The following is a 27,552-nucleotide window of genomic DNA, read 5'->3' as shown; positions in this document are numbered from 1 at the left end:
TAAAGCAACTGGTGCCTGGCTTATAGGTAAGGCCTCAGTAACGATAACTAATAATATTACACTGATGAAACTTCTTATTCTATATTTTTCTTATGTTATCACTGTTGTCAATTTCTGTACTCTTTGCTTTATGTTATTACCTTGTAACGTCATATCCAGGATCACCTATTTTGAAATGAGCTTTCCCACCCTCTTAAAAAATCAGTCTATTTTTAATTTCATTGTTATTCCCAGACTTGACTAGCTCCTCTGGTAGTACCAAAGGAAACTAAAAGAATCTAAATTAAGTGGAGAGGAGCTAGAGGCACAGGCCAGACTTCCTGTGTGGCTGACCCAAGGCTGCAGTTCTGGATGTACACTGGAGGATGTTCTCACCTCCACAGCTTGGAGGAGAATCGTTCTAGCCCAAGATCATCAAGACAACAAAATTCTTTCCCTTAATATCTCTTTGTTTTGATATTGACAAAGGAATAGTTACTTCATTTCTTAAAAAACAAGTGATGTTTTTCCGTCCCATTTCTGGTAAAGAATAGTTGACAAATATTCATGACCCAACCTAAAAACAATTACAGAAATTGACTTTAAAATTGTCATGAAGTTCTGGAGTCAGAAGTGGAAAATCATTACTCCCTTTCAAAAAATTTATTTGAATATTTTTTTAATGAACTCTGAAACGTATGACCACACCTGTACATTCACTTTTAACACAGTTGGTATGATTGTTTCTTCCTGGATCTTCTCAAAGAGCTGTTAAGATACAAATAACTTCTACGTTTCATAACTGTTTGCTTTAGTCTTTCAGAGTTGTCTTCCTACTTTCCTAAATTTCTCCAACCTTTCCACTTCTCGAGGGGGAAAAATGTTTCCAATGCTTTCTCTTATTTGACAATTTGGTTAGTTCTGTTTTTCTGGAATGTCACATATTTGGTGTATTCCCGTATGTGTTCCGTATACAGAAAAGTATTCTAGATATGGGAAATGCCACTTTCAGTGAAATTAAAATTACAGATTGGCATAGGATTTTGTGAATGTGTGCAAATTCTTTCTTCCCTTATTATTGGCTTATTTCTTATAGACAGAGATTGAGACACAAAGAGATAGAACTTGTATTAAGCTACACAATTTAAAATGATGCTGGAAATGAACTCTGTCCACTGAATCCTGATCCTTTGCACTTTTCACTGGAAGATGGACAATTCATGGTGTTTGTGACTTAGTTCATATTGGCTATTGTCCAAATTTGGTGGTCATAACAGGACAGAATCTATGGAAAACTACTATTGCCTGTTCTCTTACCAGTTTAACACAAGAATTACTGGAATTTATGTGTATTTTCTGATCTGTTTGGTGGAACATGCTGTCTCTTACAGTCAAGTTATAGAAAATAAAATGATTTGAAAACATAAAATAATAATAGCATTTATTTTAAAGTCCTATAAAAACCAGCAGTGATTGGTAAAATACATCATTTACTGTGACCCCAAACCTGAATTAGAAGCATGGAAAAGCCAATTAAGAGGCCTGGACCCAAGAAGAAAATGATGATTGTCATTATGATATTTTTTCCCTATAAGAGGATAAGGCAATTTGAGGTAAGAAGCAAGAAAGCTTTTAACGATTAAAATTAAAAATGAGGGTGCCTGGGTGGCTCAGTCAGTTGAGCATCCCACTGTTGATTTCAGCTCGGGTCATGATTTCAGCGTCATGGGATGGAGCCCCATGTCAGGCTCCATACAAAGTGTGGAGAATCTCTCTCACCCTCTTCCCCTCTCCCCACTGACATGCACTCTCTCTCTCTCTTTAAAATTAAAAAAATTAATAAATAAAAATTAATGGGGGAAGGTGTTCCTAAATATTATGGGTGGGTAGTTTTAAATGTCAGTGAGTTTTCCTATAAATTCATGTGAAGAGTAATGAAGAGCTTAATGTGGGAAGAGATTTTTTTTAAACAAACATTGACATTTTAAAGACCTAAACATCTTAAATGGAATGACTATTAAAATGCAAAATTAGACTGAACAGAGACATTTTGGGGATCACATATGAGTAGAATCCTAAGAGCCAGATAATGAATGACTCACGTAAGCTGAGCGGTTTGGGCTGACTCACATGTTTTGGAAGAAGGTGTCATCAAATCTCTGATTCTGTCAATGTTTTTCCCTTTGTTCCACCTGTTAGTGCAAAACAAATCCTGAAATTCAGTGACTTTTCCAGCTCCAATTTGTCAAGAAGACTTTCCAAACCACCAATAACAAGTCTAAGACTTTGAAATATATAGGCATCTAGTATATCTGAATAATACTCACTAAGGAACATGAGCCATATATGTAACTATGGAACATGTAGGAGATAGGAATCCCAGACAGAGCCTTGACAAGATAGGAATGGAAGAACCAAGATTGGGCTTGGTTTCTCCAGGATGGAAGAAAGGAGCCTTCTTACCCCAATACTTCCTGAATGATGCTTCCTAGAAGATATTTTAAATCAACAAATGTTATCTGGTACCTATACCAGGTGTAGGGAACATACAGAAGGAATCCTTGGCCTGTGTCGTAGAAAAGCTCACAGCCTGTGAGGGAAACTGACATAGGAACTAAGTGAAACAATTCGATAAATAAAAATATACCTAAGAGCAACATTAGGGGTGGGGGGGGGGGGCACAGAATAGTCAGTTTCCTATACCTCTAGGACTGAGAAGCCTTCACAGAGAAGGTGGCATTTGTCTGGGCCTTGATAGATGGTTGAAATTCTAAATATCCGAATAGGAAAAGCACCTCAACCAGAGGTAAGAACCACTTATAGAAGAAAGATATACTGGAGTACAGATGTTGGGGTATGTTCAGAGAATGGTTAATAATCCACAGAATTGAAGAATTAGAAAAAGATGAGATGGGACTATGGGAGACAAAGATGTGTTCAGTCAATGTAGCTCTCTTGTTCATGTAATCTGTGCCTTGGAATGGTCCTACTCTCAGGATATGTCTCACCCAAAAATTGCTGTTTATATAAATCTGTGATAGGGTTTCTTGACCAAGGACCTATTTAGTGATGAATAACAATAATCTAAGAGAAGCTTGCAATCTTTTCTATATCTAGCCCTGATCTCCTTTGCATTCTTTATATTCTTAGATTGTTCAGAGAGCTAAGAACTTACAGTGCTGGGTCTTTGATAAACATCTGTTGACAATAATAATGAATCATGTCCACGTGCACACACAGATACTTACATAAACTTTCACTGCTTTTTAAATGTTCAAAGTTAACTGGTGTGTTGCAACTTCAAAAATTTCGTTCACTTGGGGGCGCCCAGGTAGCTCAGTCGGTTAAGCTTATGACTTTGGCTCAGGTAATGATCTCACAGTTCATGAGTTGGAGCCCTGATACCATGTACTTGAATGTTGCTAGGAGTGTTCAAAGAGAAATTCGATCTCCTTGACCCTTTGTTGTTTTTTCCACAGGATTGAAAAAACGTACAAGGAAGGCCTTTGGAATACGGAAGAAAGAAAAGGACACTGATTCGACGTATGTACTTTGGGACAGCACAGCGGCTCAGCTGCAGCTGAGGGACCACATGTGGCCATGTGGTGTGGTCAGCTGCATGGCAGAATGAAGCACCCGTTAAACCCTTTATTTGGCTAGAATCCCCGAAAGTTACAAAATGGGAAAATCAACAGTTGTTTGGATACAGGTGAAACCAAAGAGGGCTACATTTACTGCTCACCTTTAGCTTTTCATCCCATATATTTTTATCATGCATCAATTTTAGCACAGTATGAGCGCTGTACTGTGTCCTTGTCCTCCAAGAACGTATAAATCATGGGATAAAATATCTACCATACCAAAGAAATATCTTCCATATAACAAAATGAGATAACATAGTTGAAATGCCTCCTATGGTAGCTAGTGCTTAGTAAATGCTCAGTAAATGACAGTGGATGCTACTCTTACTCTTACTAATACAAATTAATATGTGGTCAGTTCCTTATGAGCAGTTAAAAATGAAATTTCATGGAAATTTGAGGGTGGGAAAACTCATGTTTGGACAGATGATCAGTGAAGCCTCAGAGAGGGAGGAACCTTGAGTTTGGACTTCAAGTAGGTGAGGACATGCATCTCATGCCAAGGGAACAATGACAGCCAAGGGAGAGAGATGGAAAAGTCCAGTAGGCATTCAGGACAAGATAGCTAGGACAGTTTGTCTACATGACGGCTGCAGGTAAAGGTGGTAATGGGAGGCAACGCTGGAAAGGAGACCAGGCCCAGATAGGAAGGGCTTTAAGGGCTAGGGTGAGGTGTCTGGGCTTCCTTCCTTAGGAATGGGCAACCTTGAAGCCTTGAAGCCTTTTAAACCAGATAGTGTAAAAAGTTTCCTAAGGGGAGGAAGCAATTTGTGTGTGTGTGTGTGTGTGTGTGTGTGTGTGTGTGTGTGTAGATATCACTTGTTAAAATCTCTGGTTCTTACCTTTTCTGTATGCATTTTCTTTTGGTAAATAATTATTTCAGGGAAATGACATTCACTCTAGTCTTGCAAGTTTTTCTTTTTTTAAATTTTTTTAATGTTTTATTTATTTTTGAGAGAGAGAGAGAGAGAGACAGAGCATGAGTAGGGGAGGGGCAGAGACAGAGAGGGAGACACAGAATCCGAAGCAGGCTTCAGGCTCTGAGCTGTTGCACAGAACCCGACACAGGGCTTGAACCCACGAACCGTAAGATCATGACCTGAGCCAAAGTCGGAGGCTTAACCGAGTGAGCCACCCAGGCACCCCAGCCATAAACTTATTCTACCAGCAATGATAGTTGAAGGACATGCTGTTTAGTATAAACCTTTGCTTTTCATGAACCCCTGCTCTCGAATTGGGTCATGCATCATTCTTGCAAAAGGCTGGGAAGTTGTTCTGGCAATTTACTGTCCCTTCAGTGTTAGGTAATGCTTATGTTCGTCTGCAATCATTGAAACCTTGTTGATGCAAACTGTTTTCAGGACTGTCACAACTCCGTGAGTGTTGCCAAGCAACCTGCTCCAGTAGCCGACCAGCTCCAACTATAGCTGATTGAAACTCCTTAGACAGAGAGTGGGGTCGGGACCAGAGCTTCCTGATTTGATCATCATTACAGCGTCTGATAGAGGAAAAGAGAGAGCCTGTGCTAAGTGGCAGGCCCTGTGCAGGGTATTTTTGTATGCACTGATATCCTTTTTAATCCTCACGGCGATTCAATAAGGTTAGAAATAATATCTCAATTTTAGAAATGAGAAATCAGTGCCAAAAGGGATTAAGTAACTCTCTGAAGGCTATCTGGAAATAAGAGTTGGAGCCAGAATTCTAGTCCAAATCAAGTGCCCATCCTCTGTCACCCAGAAGAAAAAGACTAGGTGGGCAAAATGTTAATCAAGACCTGTAGCGGAGTAAGAGAAAAGGCAGTAGCTGCGAAAGGGAACTGACACTTCTTAAAATAGAGACAAAGGCCCATGGTAGATGATTAGTTTTCAAATAGAAGTCAGTAAATATAATGGGTTCACTGCTAAAAAGAAAATAAAATTACTAAAAATATATGTATAAAACTTCATAAGAGGGGGTTAGAAAATGCATTGATAACATGCTCTAGCAGCTGAGACTGAGATGTTAGCAAACATCTCTCCACTCCCCATCCTAGGTCAGATTGTATAAAAACTTTATTCTAGATAACATTTCATGAGTGTTTACTATATTCGAGACACTATTCCAGGCTCTTCACTTTCTTCACTTCATTGAATCCTTTAATAGGCCTATGTGGTATATGCCATTTTCATAGCTATTTAGTAAATGAGGAAACTGAGACACAAAAGGCTCAAAGAACTTGCCCAAGGTTATGCAGTTAGGAATCTATGTTGACTGAATCCAGGCAGTCTGGCACTACAGCCAGTGGTCTTCACTGCCATGCTTACAGCCACCAGACTAGGAGACACAGGCTCCATTCCGTCAATGGTTAAGACAGAGGCAGGATAGGACCCTATGCCGCTATGTCCAATTACAGGGAAATGCCACCCCTATAGCTGCAATATGCATGAGATCAAGCAGCCTCTCATTTAGATTGCCTATTGATACACCCTTGTACCTGGACCAATAGTGGGCAACGCCATAGCCAGGCCTATCTGCAGAGCCTTGTCTTCATATCTATAATGTGCTGCCCCAAAGACATCCCCGTGAAGATCAGTACCTTTGTATATATCCTACCCTAAATGTGACACAATCATCTCTCTCTCAGTTCCTTCAGTACAGGTTTGCTATCCTGGTAAGAAATGCTTATTTTTTGCGGTATATAAATCTGAAAAAGGAAGTTTGCTTTGATGAATGTAGGGCGGTACCTTTCCTCTATGCTTTCTGTCCAACCTGGGCTTATTGGTAACTTTGGTAACCCCCTGGATTTACTCGCCTGTCTCATTCTTTTTACCATGAGCATGACTTCTTCATTATTTCTGTCCTCTGATTCTAGCCTAGTGCCTGGCTATAAACACTCAGTATTCATTCAGTGAATTATAACTTTTAGCAACCTTTATCTTCCTACACTTTGTTTTATATGAAATTTCTTTGAACCAACTAATTCCCATAGCCAGGTTCAAAGACCCCAAGATTTCTGTCAACTCCCATGGGTCTTTCAATATCTGGGTCCTTTCTGCATCTAGTCCATGTATCGCTGATTTACCTCTGCATCCCCACAGACACAGAACTGCTTACGAAAATGATGTGCTCCCATCAAGTGTTTTATAATCCAAATGGAATATCTTGCTGAATTTGAAGGGGGTGTTAGTAGAAAAAGGAAATCCCATCATGGAGCCCAGAAGATGTGCTCCTAACTCTCTGCATTTCTCTCCGCCTCTCTCCCTCCCTCCCTCTCCTCTCTCCTCCTCCCCACCCCATGAATCAATAAGGAATGTTGTTACTTGGTCCCACCTCCTAAAGAACAGTTCCAACCACACCAAACTCCATAAGACTTCAGAGTCCACCTCAAGCACTTATTAAGTTTACCTTCCAAACAATGCAGGTCCTTATCTAAGCATAACTCTGGCCTCCGTGTTAATAGAATAACATTTTTCTAGCTCTTTACAGAGTGAACTAAAATAGGAAGTTATAAAGTCACAGTGACTACCCTTTTATTTCTCCCTTCCTCTGGCTCCTTCAGTTCAGTTTTCCACAGGAACAATAATATTACTTGCTTTGAAGTCTAACATGGCTGCAAATGGTCAGTTTTGTGTTCTCAGTGATGAGACACCATGAAAGAGAAAAAAAAAACATAACAAATGAACAGTTTTGAATAGTTAGTATGGGCCAGGAACTAATTACAAGTTCTTTATATACTTTATTTTATTTAAACAGACTTTGAGAGATTAAGTAATGTATTCAGGGTCACAGAACTAATGAGTGGTGGAGTCTGGACACCCACGTTCATCCTACTCTGGAACCTTTACTGCTAGGCACTGCAACACAGTGTCACCCTGGATGATGAACTCTCTTGGCCTTAGGTCATCAAGGGGGCCATTTGGCAAACATTGTCCTCCATTCCCTGCTCTCCTGAAATCAAAGGAGCAGTAGGTATACAAACATAGAAGAAAATACAGATTCTCAAAGTAAAGAGAGAAATACCATAGGAGTTCCTTTCTATAGGGAGAGATTCAAGACCAGTCACAGGGGAGAAGATGAGAGAGGGCAAGTCAGTTTACATTCCTTGTGGTAGTTTAAATGGAGCCAGCTGAGTGGGACAGACTCTTAATAAACTCCCCTCTCAAAAGTGAACCAAGACACCGCGATAGCAACATGTACCTTTTGGACAACAGCTTTTAACGAGAATCTGCCTCCTCCCCCACACACAGGCACACCTCCCACTCTCAAATATCATTCGACTAATTTGTTTTGATTTCGTTTTCATTAGCCAGGTTCACTGGGGTGGGAACACAGGAAAGGGGGAGAGAGGTGGTCTGCAATTCTTATTGTTGTATGTTAGTCTATGTAGCAAGAATGATTCATTTTCCTAATAGCTACCCATTTCTTTTTGTTACAGAGGTTCACCAGATAGAGATGGAATTGTAAGTATTTAAATGACCATTTTCAGTAGGTTTGCATTTCAATATGTATACTATGTTTGAATTTCTTAAAGCCCCATTTCTTTTTTTTTTTTTTTTCCTGTAGGGAAAAAATAGCTTAAATGACTTTTCAGACCTCTCACTGTTGTAATTTTCTGTAGTAATTGCATGGGACATATAAATGCAGTCTTGGTCAAGTTAAACTTATTTATTGCATTCACCTAAAATCCTGCCCCAGAGTAGGCGAGCAAACCTCAACAATATGGTGGGTCAAAAGCCAGACAGTTCCTGCAGGGGCTGCTACCATTAACTGTTATTTCATTTCCAATTTAATGATATAATAGCTCATTATATGAGAATGTTTTTCTCCAACAGAGGCCACAAAGTCATAATGGAGCTCAGATCCAATAAAATTGAAAGAAGGTTTTCCCCTTTAGTTGAGTTGCAGATACATTTTCTATATTAAATTCCTAAGTAGGGAATGGTCTTGAAACCACTTATGCCTGAATTTACAGCCTGAAGGAGGAAAATGTGTCCACTGGGTTTAGGCTTAACAGTAACTCTGACTTCTTGCTGGCCACCAGATTTCTTGCTTTTTTAAAGAAGTCTATGGCACATGGGCTTTGGATTTATCTGAGTTGAGCTTATGGGAGTCTGTACCAACTTCTAAAATGACTTCCTTTGAATCTAAATCAGACGCCTATTCAGAAGGTTCAAAAGAACAGCTGTTACTGAAAAAAAAATGGACTCACATTAGGCTCATTGGGCTGGAGTGGGAACTAAAATAAATCTGGTGGTTAAAAATATTTTTTAAAAAATCACCCTTCATCATATTATACTCAAATTGAGGTGTTAATTGCAGCTATAGCAGAAGTTTTTTCTTCCATACTTGACTCAAGGTTCTTAGCTTTGGGGTCCCTTTTGCATTCATGTAGTTCTCACCATGAAATGTTAAGAAAATAGACATAAATTGACCAGACATTGGGTAACACTATAATCAAGGCTCTATTCAGCAGGGGAAAAAAAAGACCCAGAAGACTCAGCTTCTCCTCACCTCTTGCTTCTGGCTCAGAGCCCTCTCGTTAACTCTGTCTCAGGTACTCTCTGCTTCTGTGTCTTCTCTCTGCTTCTGTCTTGGTCCCCTCCCTGGGTTCTCTTGTCTCCTTCATTCTGACCTCGGCAAGGCTCTGTTAGCTACTCTCTGCTTTCTGTCCCTGCTGCTCTTAGGCTAGACTGCTGTTTCCTGCTTCTCTCCCTCTACCACCTCAGTCTTGTCCCTTTTTCTCTAATGCCCTGCTCCTCCTGCCCTCCGCCACCTCCTCACTCCCTACCCCATTGCTACCTCAGTGTTCTCTGCTCTTCTAGGGACCACCAGTTTAAATCTCTGGTAGAACCGCAGCCCTGGCATGTCGGTGCAGCCCTGGCATGCAGCTGGCAATGATGAGCATGTGCTGCATTAAAGAGCCCAGCCGTGATTCTGTGGATTCATGTACCCTAAGTCAGGGCTTCATAGCTGAGCTCCCTGAGATCTCTCTCTCTCTGCCACCAATCCAAGTCATATATTTATCTATCGGCAGTGGCACCCTCCTTGTTCCCTAATTGGAAATGCCATAAATATCACTGGTCGTGATTTTAGGAAAGAGGAATTGTTTAATTTTGACTTCTCAGGAAGTAAGGCAGACCTGTTTGAAAAAAGGCCACATTCTAAGTAAATGCAGCTTCCTAGATAATTGGCATTTATTAGCCAGCTGCTAGTTTTACCGTTTGGAAGGACTCCCCAGATATTCCTCACTCACTGTGGTCACCAAATTTTGAGAACTCCTGCGTTGGTGGTATAGTGGTGAGCATAGCTGCCTTCCAAATTTTGAGAACTCCTTGTCATATCAATGCTGTAGGAAGTCAAGTTTCTGCTTGCATTCAGTCCTTAGCGATCTCAATTTTCTTTCAAACCCAGGCTGATTTCTTTAATCCCTTGTGTCTGTGGACCCAGGCGCACTTTTATCTTTTACCTGGCTGATTTAGCTTCCAAATTATTGTCTCCTGGGTATCTGAAGTTGAACTGCATGGTTTCACTAATGTGGTTCTGCAAACCACAGGTGGTGGTGCACCCCCTTAATGCTTATAAATGGCTATGCGATAAGTTCGATGTACTGATACCTATTTAATTTCAGTTTCTCAAAACTTAATGAGGCCCATCTCTGGTGACCGCACTTTTGAGGGTTAGTCTACAGAGGCTTCGTGGCAAGGCTGCATGTGTGAAGGTGGGCTTGTCTTGCTCCCCACTGGTGAATGTCCCTCCAGCAGAGCTGTCTGGCATGATGTCTGAGACTTCAGGCAGCTGCGAGTGACAATGCATTCTAACCCAGAGACCAACTCACCTTTGTGCAGGGTGCACTCAAAACATTTTCCTGAGCAGTTTAGATTTCCATCCACACAGGCGGGGGGGGGGGGGGGGGGGGTGGGCACAGGGAATCACAGCCATTGCTGTGAGGAGATCTCTGCTCATCCTGAACGCGTGTGCAGGAAAGGGCCCAGATTTGAAGCTGTCAGCAGTTCATGCTGTATGTATTGACAACCTTCAGGAAAGCTTTGAAAAGGAGGGATATACGGTAGAGCTCGACTTACTGGACTCCTATTGGAAATATAACCATTTTTATTTAGTCTCTTTGGTGTGTCCCAGTGTCTGTTCTCTACCTGTAAATTAAGTTCTGGCTGAATGAGGCCCAGATCCACGTAATCCCTAGTGCCTGGGATGCCTCTTCCTCCTTCTCCCTTCTTCTCCTGGCCTAGCTACACTGGCCTGCTGAATAGAGCCTCATTATGGGCCCCAAAGTCCACTCCTTGCTTAAGGAACCCTGCCGAGATTGGTAGGCCCTACGATTTGGCCTAGAAATTGTTTCTTCTATGGTATGTTTGCTGACTCCATGTGATTCTTTATATGTGTCTTAAAGAACAAACAGATCCTTTAACAACTTTTTTCTACATGAAAACAATCAATTCCAGCAGCCCAGCCCACATGAACCACCCTACAATAACAAAGCAGAGTGTGCGCGTGAAGGAGGAAAAAAAGTTTCGGTAAGGAAACAGATTTTAGTTTAAAATTTCCAAGGGGTTGTAGAAACAGTGAGTAAAATCCCAATTTGAAATTTGGAAAAAACAGTGGCATTTATTTAACCAATCTAAGAAAAACTTTCTTAGCTATTTCTAAATTATTCTTGAATATCCAAGGCCAATTTTTAAATCAACCATATAGACCTGATATACTGACGTCTGAATATACTTTTTAAAGAGTAATCGGGTTTAAAGGACATGTGTTTCCTTTGTCTTAGACAAAGGACAGGGATTCAAACTTGTAAAATAATATGCTGTCTATAAGAAAGCTTTGGCTATAATATAAGCATCACCATACAACTTGAGTAGTCATTTGTTAGGATAAACACTATATTAGTAACATCATGAATTCAGCAGGGCCTTGGCTTGTGGCAACGAATATACTCGGCCAAACGATGGTGAGTCAGGGATGCTGATCCAGGCCCAGACCATACAGCAACTATTACCGTCTTGTCCAGTACAGTAGCTACATATGCTTATTCAAAATTCAGTTCCTCAGTAGCACCTGCCACATTTCAGGTACTCCATAGCTAATTGTGGCTGGTGGCTACCGTATTGGACAGTCCACATATAGAATATTTTCATCTTCACCGATAATTCTATTGAACAGTACTGTTCTATGGGATTATTTACAAAGTGAGTCAAGTCTTGGCTCGGTGGCAAGAAGATAATTTTTAAGTAGAATACCATGTATCTTTAATACTTCATGTCTAAGGAACACTACATGGCCATGAGCTGACCTTGGAAAAGAAAAGCATTCACAGTAGAAATTGAGAAATTTGATGAATGTATAATTGAACACAACTGTTACTGCATTTATTGATTTAGCCCATCATAATATCTGAGAGCAGATAATAAGCCTGACCAAAGTAAAATACCTATTAAAGCATGACTAATATTAATATGAGCCTCAATTATGTTTAAGTAACAGTCATATATTCAAGTGAGAAAAGTTGACTTATGCTAATTGTAGAATTTTAGAAAAGAAAGAAGTAAAAGAATACATAACTCCAACTCCAAGAGAAAAATCACTATTTATATGTTAGCCAATATCTGATATTGCTTTTACTATGAGGCCTAGTTTTTAAATGATATCTTCCTACTTATATTCTTTCTTGCTTCTTCAATGTTTTCCGATCAAAAATCAAAAGAGCCATTACCTTCCCTATTACTACTATGAGCTGTACCTTGCTTTGGTGGTATAACCAGGAGAATTGCTTTTTTCTTGGGGTTTGGCCTAAAACAATTCAGCCAGGCTCCAGCCAAACTTAAACTCGATCATTTCCACTTGTGAAGCCAAATATGTTCATAATAATCCGCTAGCATGAGTGAGGCCAAATTGCCAGTTCCTCGAATAAAGCCATGTTTGTGTGTGCTTGTGTGCTGAAGAGCTGCCTCTAAGTGTATTGTTTATGATTTGTTGTTTGTGTTTGGTATTTGTGTTAAAAAGATTCCTAGTTTAAAAGACATTTTCTTTTTATAGATTTTGCTTTCTCTCCTTTTAGTCTTCTATATTGGTTTCCATGGAAACTGGGAATTTTTTCACTCAGCCCAGATCCTGAAAAATCAGGAACTTTTTATCCATAATGTTGAATATATGTTCTCAAGAAAGACACACACACACACACACACACACACACACACACACATTTATTTATTTAGCTGAACACATAAGCTATCTTGGTTGTAAAGGGCTTTGAGTATGGAGATGAGACTACTATGGAAGCAAGCTAGAAGTTTGAACTCAGTAATTTACGTAAACTTTTTGATTTTTAGATAACAATCTTTTGTATTTAAGAATTGTTTCAGAAGCAAACTTTATATTAATAGTAATACTATAGTGATCACAAAATTCATGAGTTTAATTCTTTGGAACAACATAGTTCATTTGATTTCTCATTATTATAAACTAAATCTGTATATTGAATTTATTACGATGTTTGTTAAAAGGAATTTGGAGAATTTTGCAAAGAATTCATATGGAAATAGATTGGTAAAGTATGAATTACAAAAGAGAGTAAATATGACAAAAAGAAAATAGGAACCATATCCATTCTCCATGGGAGAGGTTTTTTTTTTTATTATTCGATGGCACATTATGTAGTGGACCTTGTCCTTAACTCCATAACTCATACAGGTACAAGGATGATGTGGCAGGTTTTAAAAATGCCCTTTGTTCAAAGTAGGGAGAGTATTGCTGAAGCACTAATTCAATGAAGGCAATTCTGTGAAAAGGTTAAAATGGTGTAGTCTGACAAAGTATATAATCTTTGTCAGGAGCAAAACAAGGAAAAAGAGGGTCACGGAGTCAATGTTCCTGAGTGCTGGAAGCATGGCAGAGTTCTTGTATATGTGCATTCTAGTGCAGTGGTGGTGTATAAGAAGAGGAAGAAAGAGGGCACGGACACTATCTATTATGCCTTACCCGCTATTCACTCTAGCTATAAACTAGGCTAGTTCTTAGAATGCCCAGTCCAGCATTCAGTAATCAATGACAATGGTTACTAGGTTACCTCTAATTTGCTTTTCTAGTGATAGGCATACATGAAAACTTCCTTCTCCTACCTACTTGTCAAATTAGATGTTAGCTGTTCAATGTTGTAGTTCAAGTGGATTTTATCTGTGATTGTAAAATTAGAAGTCCTGTCCTCAAGCCGCATGCTTCACTATTTGATATGTGCTGTTCTGAGTTCTGCTAGTTCTCGGTGACATACCATTGTTTTATGTGCTAAACACAGGAATGTTGTTGAATGGACCCTCCCTTACCAACCTGATTTGTGTTTTTGTCCTTTGCTCCCAGAAAGTAGGGAATCTTAGAAATTTCTGTTTGTATGATGCCACAGCCTTACTCAAATGCTTGTGGCCATATATCATGATTGTTTAGGTGCTAAAATAGAACTTGAAAAGAATCCAAAGAGTAATGGCTGATATCCAGTCATCTTGCAATGACGTATGCTCATGAAGCCGTAGAACACACGGATGACAGAAATCCACAATCAATCCTTGGATTCTATTTTAATAATTTGATAAGAAAAGCCACTTGGAAAGAATAACAAAACTATTTTTAATACGTAGGAACTGAATTAACTTGGAGTTGATTCCCCTTACATTCTATCAAGGGGGTGGTTAGGGAAAAGTTGAGTCAGTGTTAGAAAAGCTAAAGGAAGATTAGTTAATGACTTGGAGAGATACTCTTTAGGTATGTTGGAACTAATTGTATATGAGAACAACATGGCAGTCAAAATGTTTCCATATATATATATCGGATTATATCCCCTGAAGGTATAGAGGATTAAATTATACTGTAGGTGCTTCTAATTTTTTAGTAACCAATAAAATTTGAACAGCTAGCTGTTACCATTCCTATGCTTAGGTATCTTACAGTCTTTTGTGAAATAAGTATGTAAGCTCTTTTATGCAGTGTCATGGCAGCTCAATTTACCATTCAGTTACACCAGTGTGGTTGCTTAATAGGCTGCTCTAATTTGTCTTTCCAGTGCTGGATTTTGATAGCTCTTGCTAAATACAGATAAGAGTTAAGTGTTCTTTGTTCCTTGTCTCTTATTCAAATGTTTCTCTTCTAAATTTATTTTCAAATTTATTGCAGAAGAAAAGTAACGGAGCACCAAATGGATTTTATGCAGAAATTGATTGGGAAAGATACGTGAGTATCAGAACATTGTTTTTCTTTATTAAGTATTTCACAATTTGAAAATGAGTTGAGGCATTCTTATGTTTATAATAAGACATAGAAATAAGTGAAACATTCTCCATCTCATTAGGCAGTGCCTGGCATGCTTACGGTGGTTACAGAGTTTCAGAGCCCTAAGGTCTGTTAGACTGGGTTCATGACCTAGCCCCTCCACAGATTGATCCTCTGTGTGTGGCTTTGGGATGGTTATTTCCTGACCAACAGAAATGAAGTCAGTAGTTACGTTATAACATCGTTGAAAGGATTCAATGAGCTCATTATTTGCAGATTATTTTAGTTCCTGCCTAGCCTATGATATGTGTTTTAAAAAAAATGCCTTTTTAAATATTAAGTCCAAATGTTGCAGTCCTGGTTCTATTTCTAAGCAGCTTTGAGAATCAAGTCAATCAGTTAACCTCTGGGGTTTGGTCTCATAGTGTCTTAGTCCATTCAGGCTGCTATAACAAAAATACCATAAACTTAGTGACTTCTAAACAACAAAAATTTATTTCTAACAGTTGTGTAGGCTGAGAAGTTCGCGGTCATAGTGCCGGCAGACTCGGTGTCTGTTGTGTCTGGTCGAGGGCCCATTTTCTGGTTTGTACATGGCACCTTCTAGCTGTAACCTCCTGGGATCTCCTTTGTAAGGGCACTAATCCCAATGATGATGGCTCCACCCTCAGGACCCAATCACCTCTAAAAAGCCCCGCTTCCTAACACCATCATTTTGGGGTTAAGATTTCAACATATAAATTTGAGGGGAGCACAAACATTCAGACCACAGCACAAAACAATTCACAGAACCTCGTGGTACAGACTTTTCCCAGGTCAAGTGACAATCACTTGTTGCTTTTCAATGAGTGAGGGTGACTCTCAGCTGACACCTAAACTCTCCACCTGATTCCCCTGGAAACTGATTTACATCAACACCCACTTCACCAACCACAACAGGACAGCCACAGTGATTCTTGGATTTCTAATCATATAAAACATGTAAATCATATGCACATCAAAGGTCATTTCTATTATATAGTAGGTACCTAAATTCACAATCCTTACAAAATGCTTTTGTATGTATGTCCTTTAGATGACTGTCTTGACCAAACCTCCCCTTGCATAAAAGCTAATTTTAATGTTAAAGCTTTTGCATATTTGTTGATAATAACTTTATTTGTACAGTAAATAATACCACCACTTATTGAATATTCCCTATTTGTCAGTCATAATATTAAATGCTGTGGAATCCTCACAGCCTTAAAAAGCAAATGCTTTTTGCATTATATTATTTGCCTTTTATAGAAAAGAAAACTAAAGCTCAGCAGGTTAAATTATTTTTTCAGGTTATTACTTTATCTTGAGAGAGAGAGAAAGAGAGAGAGAGAGAGTGGGAGAGGGGCAAAGAGAGGGGGAGAGAGAGAATCGAATCAGGGCTCGATCTCAGGAACTGAGATCATGACCTGAGCCGAAATCAAGATTCAGATGCCCAACCGACTGAGCCACCCAGCTGCCCCAGCAGGTTACATTCTTGATGTTTCCCACTCCTCCACTCTAAAACGTGTCACTCTGCCAACCTCATCACCTGGTTCTCTCATATCTGTTTCCCGGGATTGGGATCTTTTAGATATTTTTAGCAGTTCAAGTCCCTAAAATCTATGCCGATCCCTCTGTTACCCTAAATCCAAATTGTTCACAAATAATGTTATAAAGGAAGCTACTAAATATTAAAAAAATATGCTCTCTTTTCCCAGAGTTAATTCTTCTTTACCGAGAAAGACCTCTATTATATTTTGTAGGATTCTTTAATATACAAAAATGGGATGTTGTAAGCAAACAAGAAGTATGACAGTAAAAATACCAAATTACTCATCAAAGTAATATTACCCCCTCTAAACCCTACACTCTAGCGCTATCCCTGGTCAACATTGTGAATGCTTAAATGGAGCATAATTTCCCTCAAATTTGTTTAGTCCTGAAAACTAATCAGGTCACATAGGAATTGTCGTTGTGATTATACATTAGACATCACTTTCTCGAAGTAATAAGAAAGGTTTTATTCTTAAGAGATTATGTCATCTTGCTTTGGCAGAGAGAGGGGAGAGTAAGGAAGGCCCATGGAGGATGTGACCCTTAAGCAAAGCCCTTAAGTATAATAGGGGTTAACTGACTGAGCATTGAAAAGAAGAGAATTCCAAGCAGAGAGAATGGCATTTATGAGGACCCTGAAATGGGAAAGCGCTTACGTATTCAAACCATAAAAGTTAACAATAGAATGAAGGCCTTGCAGCTGAGGAGGATCCGGGAAGGGAATCTCAGACCTGGAGCCAGGTCAGACAGGGCTGTGAGCTGCACAGTGGCCCTGGGCTTTCATTCCAAGTGCAGTGAGAAGCCAGGGTCAGGTTTTTATCAGGCAAGTGACCTCAATACACTTAAATTAAAAAAAAAAAAAACCCTCAGGTACTGAAGAAGGGCAAGAGAGAAACAATAAATGCTCAATAAATCGTGGCTTTTTGGGGCGCCTGGGTGGCTCAGTCGGTTAAGTGGCCGACTTCGGCTCAGGTCATGATCTCGCGGTCCGTGAGTTCGAGCCCCGCGTCGGCCTCTGTGCTGACAGCTCAGAGCCTGGAGCCTGTTTCGGATTCTATGTCTCCCTCTCTCTGACCCTCCCCCGTTCATGCTCTGTCTCTCTCTGTCTCAAAAATAAATAAACGTTAAAAAAATTTTTTTTTTTTAAATGGTGACTTTTTTCCATAGCATTCAGGCTTTCTTTCTCTCTATGGTCATGGCACTTTCATCATTTCAGTGACTCCAAAATCTCTCTCTCCAACTCTGTCCCTTTCTCGCATCTAGGCCTCTAACCACAACTTTAAAAGAGCCACCCTTGAATGGCTTCACCCTCATCTCTAGGGCATAAGGGTATAGTCTCATATATCTGGAGTCCAGGCACAGGTCTGCCATTCGCTAGGGTGTGTTTTCCTGCAAAATGGCATCTCATTTCTCTTGGTTTCCTCCTCAGTGAATGGGATAATTCCTTCCACATAGGATTGTTAACGAAGGTTTAATGAAATAAAGTGGGAGACAGTACTTACCATATAATAGGAACCCAAAGATAATAATACTAATTCCAATCATGCGAATTCTCTTTTATCTTTCCTTTCTTTAAAAATGTTAGGTGCCTGCTGTTACCATTAGTTCAGTCAGAAATACCAGCAGTCCCTGAGGATTTGACAGTAGAAATCTTGGAGTCTCCTTGAACCTTCCCTCTCCGTTTTTTTCCTATGCCAGATGTTACAAAGAACTAAGATTCATCACTTCCCACCACCAACAACTTGGTCCATATTCTTAGCACATCTTCCCTGATTGATACAAGTTTTTGAATGAGCTTTCCTTTCTCCAGTCTCTTCTGCCCACAGTCTATTCCTGAAGCATGCTTCCAAAACACCTTAAGATGCTACTTTCTACCCTGAGAAGCTGCAGCAACCATATGAAGTTTGAACTCTTCCTCCAGAACGTTGGCCATCCATGGTCTTATTTCCTATGTTCTCCCACTGTGCAGCTTCCTTTGCAGTCAGTCATTTTGTTGTTGCCTCTCTCTTTCCCCATCTGAACCATACTATCCATTCCTGCCTTGGTATCTCTTCCTTACAGCCTCTCCCTTACCACCACCACCCCCCCCCCCACCCTCTCCATCTCTCCTGAAAGGCAGGACTTCACTAATTTCCTTTTCCTTCAAACCCCTATCAATGATTTTTTTTTAATTTTTTAAAAAAAAATTTTTAAGAGAGAGAGAGAGAGAGAGAGAGACAGAGCATGAGTGGGGGAGGGGCAGAAAGAGAGGGAGACAGAATCTGAAGAAGGTTCCAGACTGTCAGCACAGAGCGCAATGTGGGGCTTGAACCCACGAACCGTGAGATCATGACGTGAGCTAAAGTCGGACACTCAACCAACTGAGCCTCCCAGGCGCTCTGATGTTTTGTATTTTATATCTTTTTAAAATGTTTTGCCTACCAAAATACTTTTCAATTTTCCAGAGGAAAAATAATTTGCATTTTGTATTCCCCTATATTGCTTAGCACAGTCCTTGGCCTATAAGAAATGCATGATAAATGCTCTTTGAATGTTTCCTTTCATTGACAGTTGATTCCTAGTTTATTTTTCTGATAGAAAGACTCTCCAAGTATCCTTGAATAAATATCTAAGCATACGCTGCTTGGCATTCACTTCCAAAGGTTAAAATAAAAGATCTGTCTATATCTTTAAGTAGAAAGCTCTAGAAGGAAAATTAATAATTCCTTGATTTTTGTCAGGATAATAAATGCTTAATGTGCACTTGTATTTTATAGAACTCCCCTGAGCTGGATGAAGAAGGCTATAGCATCAGACCCGAGGAACCCGGCTATATCCTTTCTTTATTTTATTTTTATTTTAATCTTTATTTTCTGTAAGAAGACTGTATATAAATTCAGATTTTTGAAAAGGTGCTGAAATAAGAAATAGTCCAAACTTCCTGAGTCCTGTTGTCCCTAATATTAGAAATGAATAAACAGCAGAGAACAGCCCGGTCACTAACAAGCAGGCATTTTGCCTTGATCTATTCATAGAAAAGAGAGAGAGGAGAAAGAGAAAATGTGCTGAGGAAAGATTGTGTAAATTCTGGGTACCGGGTTGTCTGCTAAAACCTGATATGACCATGTCATTTATCGTGACTAGAAAATAGCTCTTACCTGTACTCTCCCCACAAACCATCTCTGGGCAGAGCGTCCCTAAAGTACTGGAAACTCACCACAAATCATCCCAAGAGTGGCCTTCTTTCTCCTTAGACAGGAAAGCTCCCGTGGGCCTGTCCGTGTTTGTACTGAGTGGGACATAACAAATGGCCACCTGCAGCAAAAATGTAGGACCTTATACTACTACTCCTAGAAATTCACCATTCTTAATCATGTTCCAAGGAAAGGTAAATAAATTTGAACACTTTCCTAATCTGCTCTTTTATTTGTCTGTGTATTTTGCTTTGATTTCCTGCCATCTAAGGATACCTTTGCTGCCTCTATATGCAGTCACTCTTGTCTTATACTTATCATTGCTTCCCAGTAGAAAAAAGAGTTCTGTATCTTTAACTGTGTTCTACCTACCAAAGGAAAGCACTTTTATTCTTCGAGTGAATCGGAAGAGGAAGAAGAATCACACAAGAAATTTAATATCAAGATTAAGCCATTACAATCTAAAGACATTCTTAAGAGTGCTGTGACCGTGGATGAGCTGAAGGCATCGATAGGCAACATTGCACTTTCCCCATCACCAGTGGTGAGTGGTGTTTATGCCAAGTTTTGATGAGGTTGGACAGAGAGCTGTGTTCCGCCCATACGTGCTAAATAGATCAGAAACCCCTTAAACTGGAGGCTGGCATGTGGTCACCCTTTTATGAATTTTATGTAAACCTTAAACAGCTCCTTCTGTTTTAGAAAGCTATGCTCATTTTATAATTGTTTTTGTGCTTTGCAAAGTGGCAAAAATACATGGGACCACATTTCTTTTTGGCTTACATTCCTGCAAGCATTTGAAAAAGAAGGAAAAATAACAAAAAGATTATTCAGAGTTACTTCTGAAGCAATTAAGAATAATATGAGGTTTACATATTTACTAACGGTGTTTTTTTTTTTTTTTTAAGTTTATTTACTTAGAGAGCTGGGGAGGGGCAGAAAGAGGAAGAGAGAGAGAATCCCAAGCAGCCTTCACACTGCCAGTTTGGAGCCAGATGCAGGACTCAAACTCACAAACTGTGAGATCATGACCTGAACGGAAATCTAGAGTCAGATGCTTAAACGACTGAGCCACCCAGGTGCCCCTACTAACAGTGATTTTTAAAAACACATCATAGTGTCTTTTTTTTTATGATATAACACCTAGAAACTCATGGGAAGAAAACTAAGGAAATTATTTTTCTTTAAAAACAACAACATTTTCATTGCTCTGCTCCCAAAAGAAACATTAATCTAATGTCACAGATCATAATCTAAAGATATTCAAACCCCTTTTGGGATGAGCACTGGGTGTTGTATGGAATCCAGTTTGACAATAAATTTCATATATTGAAAAAAAATAAAATAAAAAATAAAGATATTAAAGCCCATAATCTTCCTTATATTTTATTATCAAAATGTTTTAAATACTCTCATCTTTCAGGCACCTAAAATATAGGCAGACCTTACTTACATTATTCAAATTGGTATTTTTCTACAATTTGTTCTCCTTTCCCCCTGTTCCCACCTACTAGATTTCTATAGTTGCTGAATTCTGGGTTCCAACATGTACATTTTCTCAGTGGTGTTTGCTAAACGCTACAACTGTTTTCTAAAAATAGATGTAAGGAACAGATGAAGGTTCTCAAACTAGCAGCTAATATGTTCTTGGCATCTTCTTCAGAAAGATCTGATCTTCCTACAGCAACCCCCTGACAGAGGTAGTTAATAAATTCTGAACCATTTTTGAGGTGCTTTTAAAAAACTCAACAAAACTTTCTAAAGAAGTTGTAATCATCTATCTTCTGAGAATAAGTATTTGCCTGCCTGGGATGAATAAAATCTATAACGATGCCTTCCTTAGTGCTTAGTGCTTATAATGGCCTTTATCACTGCTGTTAGTGATGAATAAACTGATTGTTAATAATAATCAACCACAGGAAATGATATTTCAGGTGATTTTTAATCATATACGCACTTGCTATTTTAAGATGTCTCCCTGAAAACAGGAGTCATGAAATATATGTGCTTTCTTTCCCTCTGCAATGGAAAGTACAGATTTAAAACCCACAATTAGGGCTGCAATACCAGTGATTTCTAGTAAGAGGGGCATTTTAAATGCATACATTTTGACTTTTCAGTTGACATCTTTCAAATCATTTTTCACTTACTGAACTGTTGTTTTAAATTAACTTAAAATTTACCTAACCTCCTGAAACCAGTTTATATCCACTTTTCCATAGGGTCTAACACACTTAGTGGGCATTTGGAAGCTACCTAGGGGTAAGTGTAAGAAGACAAGATCATGGGATTAAATGAACAGATTTATGTGAAAGAAACTTAAAAAAAAAAAAGGAGAAAGAAAGAAAAGAGAATTTACTAAAACTGTTGCAGACATACAGCATATATTTGGCCAAAAGCTAGTTGCATTTAGGAAAGATGAAATCCCCTCTATCAAAAAGAATATGTTTGCCGGGGCATCTAGCAGATATTCCTCCAACTAGCTGTGTTACTGATGGTGCAGCAAGAAGAGTGGTTTATTCTGAGCTCTTCTCAACACCTATTTTCATGGTAATATCTTGACATGATGTGGTTAAAACTCTGGTTAGGGAAGGTAGTGTGAAATGTAGATGGGGGCACTCAGAGAAAGTAATTACAAGGTTAGGCTGTTTCTGCATACCAGCAACACCATGAATTAAGGGACTCTCAGATCCCCCTACCACCACCGTCCCCCGGACCCCCAGGTTCCTTCTGATGTGGGAACTTGGCTCTGCCCATTATGAGGATTCCCCAATATTTATGATTTTTGATATTTAATGTAGGGGAATGAGCTGTTATTGCTACTTTAGGGAAAGGTAAGGGTGTTTCTGGATATACATAAGTAAAAAGAGAGATTGTAACTGAGAATATATTCTTGGTTTTAGAATCCGTAACCTCTTCTAGATAACCCACGTGTACCCCATTTATTTCATAAATGACATATGCAGTATGTTATCTCTGGTACAAGATAACTAGAAAAACTTCTGAAATCCAGTTAGTCCCATGATAAAAATGGCAGATCCTTTTGCAACTTTAGATGTTTCCAACCAAGCAATCAGACATTTATATGTCTACACTTAATTCAGGTGCAAAAAGAGAAATAGAGTCTACGCTAGTTAATAATATATCGTATATTTCACATTGGTTATGGTTCTTATGCTACAAAAGCGTCAATCATTACTCTAATAGAAATAGAGGAGATTCTAAATGGCAAGTGATTCCTAACAATGGCTTATGTTGGATTTCTCATTTCTATTTCTTTTAAAGAATTTTAAGATTAAGTTATGTTTCACTTGTTCTACTCAGCCATCTGTGAATATGTATCAATGAATTTTAACCCATTTGATATCTCTTATCATGAATTGCTTCTCATTTTATTTGAATAGCTCCCTGTACACACTACATGGTCAAATTACTCAATAAATGAATGAATGGATGGATGGATGGATGGATGGTTGAATGAATGAATGCATACATCTATGTATATATATAATATAAACCTATCTGAAAATTACTCATCCCCAAAACAAAGCATCAGCAGCATAGAAAATTGGGGTATTAATTGCTGGCAAAAATCCTACTATATAGACAAATAAACATAATTTCAGTCCAGATCTTGCCTTGGCCCTTGATTTTTATACAGAAGTAAAATATAATGTGGGCCAGGATAAGGCAGAGCACCAAAAAAGGAGGGGGGTGATGTAAGTGTTAACTCACAGGCAAGTATGTTCATTTCTATTCTTTTCATAGTGTAGTCTCCTGATACTATGCTGATTGGGCAAAGAATGAACAGCTCTTAGATTTTAGTTGTTGATTTGGTATCTGTACAAGTTAGAATATTGGTACAGCTGCTTTAACACAGACCAAAATAGTAATGGCTTAAGCAAAATAAGTGGTTTACTTTTCTCCCATGTAAAAGTCAAAACTGGTAGGCACCTCAGATGGATAATTGAGTCCTAGTCCAGAGGTTATTCAAGAACCCAGAAACTACTGTTCACCTTTCTGAGGCTACTGCTGCCTTACCACCCATCAATCGACTCCATGTTCCAACCTTGGGATGAAGGAAAGAGAAAGTAAAAGGCACGTGGTTTCCTTTAAAGATTTCACTCAGAGTCTGCAAACATCACTACCACTAGCCATAATTTAGTCACATGGCCACATTAGCTAAAAGGGAGTCTGGGAAATGTAGTCTTTGGCAGGGTTCTGTTAGGTAAAGACAAAGGAGTAAATGAACAGTGGTGGGCATTGACAATTTCTGCCATTGTATCTTAAATAATCTAGGATTACTTCTGAGAGTTCATTAGGAAATGGATTTTTTCCCCATTTATCTTCAAATTATCCCCAGATTCTACTGAACCCAGGAAGTTTCCTTGTAAAAATTTCTAATCACTAAATTCTAAATATGAGTGATGCTATGCAACATGCTAGCCAGGAGCAGATAAACAGAAACAAATTTCACTAAAATACCAACTTGTTTGGTTGATACTGACCCTTTCAATAGTAATAGTGCTTCTTCTGTCTTGCAAAGTACACTGCTTTTTTGAGGCAGGCTGTTTCATTATTGAAAGAAATTAGTAAGCCCGAATGCTATCTCTGTGTAACTTTTGTCCTTGATTGTAGCTGTGCTGTTTAGAGGATTAACAAAGGACAAACCATCTCCTTTTCCAACTCCAAGTTTACTGTGCAACTTATTTATTAAGGAGTGACCTTGGGCTCAACTCCTATGGGGTAAGGTGGGTAGAAGGGGAAGTTAAGCTGTATTGCATGCCCAACAGCACCCTGAGCTGACCCTATGGGAACTCTAGAGCTAGGCTGTCCCTTCAGAGTTGTCCTGAGTTTGACTGAGGTGAATAATCTTTATACTGCTACATCAGTCAGTTCTCTGATAGGGGCAAGCTAAGAACCTAGTAAATCATACCTATTATTAATCAGAACAACAAGAGTATTCATGGCGAATACCTGTCAACATCCTCTAAGACCACTTTGAAAACTCATGATGCTGATGGTGGTGGTGGTGGCAGCTGTGAAAATTTGAGTGCTGTGTGTCAGATGCTTCACACATATTAATTCATTTATCCTCATAGCAACTCTATGAACTAGGTACTATTACTCCCCACATTTTACAGATGAGAAAATTGAAGCATGGAAGTATTAATTAAGTTCACCCACGATGTCAGAGCTAATAAGCAAAGTTCTTGGGATTTAAACCCAGAAGATCTGATTCTGATTCAGAACCCTTACCCACTATGTTACTACTTTTGATGAAAGCTATTGGGTCTCTTTCCAGGGGAAAAATTCGAAGTTCATTAGCTCATGGAAAACATTTTGCATACAACTTCTGAGTACCCACAAACCAAAGTGATAGTGAAGGCTATCACTTTGATGGGCCCTTCAGGGCTCTTGATCCCAACTCAGAAGCCCACCCCCCAGGCTTTCTTCCCCCTCGATCCACGGACATACCTTCTACAGTACCTCCTAGCCATTCCGTGTGACAAGAGAGCAAGGCTGAGCTGACAGTTCAGGCAGCCTTACTGCTGTGTCATGTGTGATTTCTAGTTTATTAAAAGTCTCTCATTTTATATGAACACTTCAGGCACCTTTGTTTTAAATGTTAAGGAATGACACCTCATTTTTATATGGCTCACATTTTTCAGTTCTCCTAATCAGTCAGCATTTTTTATGTTGAAGCTTTATTATAATAATAGTTTACAGTTTATATATGCTGTCATAATCAGAAAGATGGAATGAGCAGCCACACTACTAAGCAGGCAGAGAGGTGGTGATCATCACATTTTACAGAAGAAATTAACTCAGAAAGATAGAGACGCTGCTGAAAGTCTGAGGACCAGAACTTGACCTTCAGCGTCTGCCTCCTTTCTGCCAAGTTAAAAACACAGTAGGTTATTTTCATCTACAGAGTAAGGGTCTATAATTCCATTATCTTTAAATCCCTCTAAGGGTGAATACTCTACTGTGTATTCTGACTCAAGAGCCTCTGTGGAAAGCTTTCTGTTTTAGGGGCAGTTTGGGGTTATAGCAAGGAGACCAAGAAAGAGAACATTTCCTTAAAGCACATTGGTTGAGTAGGAAGAACACAGGCTTTTGAGTCTATATCTTATTATCTGTGTCCATGGGCAAGTTGCTTAACATGACGCTTCAGACCCCAAATCTATAAGATGGGAACAAGAATATCCATCCTCTTGCAGGACTAATGTGAAGAGAACAAGAGATTATGCCCAGTTAGGTGCCTGTCTCCCAGGAGGGGGTCTATAAGTATCAGCTCCCCTTTCATCTCCACTTTTCTTTAAGACATTTGCAAGAGTGAGAAAGAATATAAAAATAGAGAGGGAGGACTTGAGCAAAGTCAAGGAGAAGAGGGCTGATATCCAAATATCAAACCAATTGTTAACCCAACACAGGCATGCAAAATGATGTAGGAGCAGGTGTTGACCTCACCTGGCATATATGTTGGTGCCTTCTCCCCTTCCCCTATAAGATTCAGTGCTATAAGGAATTAAAGAATATGGCATGGCATTCAGAAGGAGTTATTAGTTTAAGCTTATTCCTGGTGCTTTGCAATCCATAACAGAGTTATTTAATCAAAAAATATGGGGAGAGGGCGATAGCTTTGAACTGGAGAAAGTCTGGTGCTGTTTGCCTATTCCAGGTGGCCCACCCACCCTGCCACCCCCAAATTAGCCTGCCAGTGAGTGAAATCCATGAATTTGCCGCTGCTTGGTAACACCACCCCCTTTCCTGTCCTCACTTTGGCAGAAGGTTCAGCACCCCATCGAGTTCAGTAAAAACAAAGAGTCATCAGTGGGGGAGGAGAGCTCCAGTCTCCTACACACTGCCATTCGCTCCCAGTAAGATTGCTGCAGGGTGCAAGGGGAGGCTAAGGAGTGCATTCTGATGCTAAGTGCTCAGCACAGACCTCAAGTGCAGCTGGTAGAAGGGAAGAGGATGAGCTTGGGTTCTACTCTTTAAGGAGAGCTTCACAGGGCACACACGATCAGTTGGATCTAGACCAGATATATAAGCTACCACACCCCATTGCAAATACTGAGCAAACACTGTGACCAGATCCCATATCCCTGATGCATTCTGAGAAGCCCCCTCCAGACAGAGCTGCAGGCACCCTGACCAAAATCATCCAGTTGACACATAGGATGTCACTCTTTTTTTTTTTCTTCTGGCCTTACAGAGAAGGATAGATGATGAAATGGGTAGGACCTTCCTTTTTCAAAACATATTGTTCTCTTTCCTACACTCTAATAAGCCATGGACTGCAGAAGAATTAGTTTCACACCTGAGACTTATTGTTCTTTATTACTATTTTTTTTAGGAAAAAAATATCATTTTTCCATACTTTTCGTGCCCATCCTGTGCTGGTAAGAAGAAATCTGTGTGTTGGATATTTTTATCTTCTAGAAAATGGGCAGAATATGAATTCAATCTGGATTGCCTTTGTCATTATTTTGCCAATTAATGTTGGTTGGGCCCTCTGAGCACATGGTCTTTTGCTCCATGTTGTGAGGGTAAGAATTAGAATTTCCTTGCATAACTCCAGATTCTTCCATCTTGTTCTATCTCAGACAACTAGATCTGATTGGGGAAGGCAGTTTCAGAAACATGATCACCAGGATTAGAGGCCTAACATCCTCAATTTCTGTTACCAGCTTAAAATCTAAGTGAGACAATATAGCCACAATTTTGACACATAAAAATATTAATATGTCCTCAACCAGAGGCAGGAAATTCCTGAATTGCATGCTTTTAATTACAGTGCTAATTATCATCAAAAAGGCTAATTTTTATATCATTATGTTCTTCTGCCTTGGTTGTGTTGGTCCTTCTGGTATACAGTTTGAATGTAAAACTATTTTTATTAGCTGATGGACCTAAAGGGAGTAGATCGG

The 27,552-nt window shown here is 39.3% G+C and overlaps 1 protein-coding gene across 23 annotated transcripts in view; it reads left to right on the top strand.

Moving 5' to 3' along the window:
* Nucleotides 1–27,552, top strand: part of SGIP1 (SH3GL interacting endocytic adaptor 1) — a 201,186-nt gene that overhangs the window by 81,021 nt on the left and 92,613 nt on the right. For 7 of the 23 annotated variants that reach the window (XM_060624194.3, XM_060624203.2, XM_060624201.2 and 4 more), the window contains 7 exons: nucleotides 3,459–3,522; nucleotides 8,035–8,059; nucleotides 9,070–9,153; nucleotides 11,063–11,131; nucleotides 14,775–14,831; nucleotides 19,199–19,253; nucleotides 19,984–20,159. In XM_060624194.3, the coding sequence (XP_060480177.1) occupies nucleotides 3,459–3,522; nucleotides 8,035–8,059; nucleotides 9,070–9,153; nucleotides 11,063–11,131; nucleotides 14,775–14,831; nucleotides 19,199–19,253; nucleotides 19,984–20,159 (530 nt within the window). Of the gene's footprint in view, nucleotides 1–3,458; nucleotides 3,523–8,034; nucleotides 8,060–9,069; nucleotides 9,154–11,059; nucleotides 11,132–14,774; nucleotides 14,832–19,198; nucleotides 19,254–19,983; nucleotides 20,160–27,552 lie in introns of all 23 variants that reach the window. The other 16 variants (XM_060624208.2, XM_060624215.2, XM_060624214.2 and 13 more) reach the window with 3 other exon arrangements.

Source organism: Panthera onca, chromosome C1 (genome assembly GCF_046562875.1).
Source record: "Panthera onca isolate mPanOnc1 chromosome C1, mPanOnc1 haplotype 2, whole genome shotgun sequence".
Classification (NCBI taxonomy): Eukaryota; Metazoa; Chordata; class Mammalia; order Carnivora; family Felidae; genus Panthera; species Panthera onca.
Note: the sequence above shows the minus strand (reverse complement) of the source record. Positions and strands in the feature narration are given on the sequence as shown.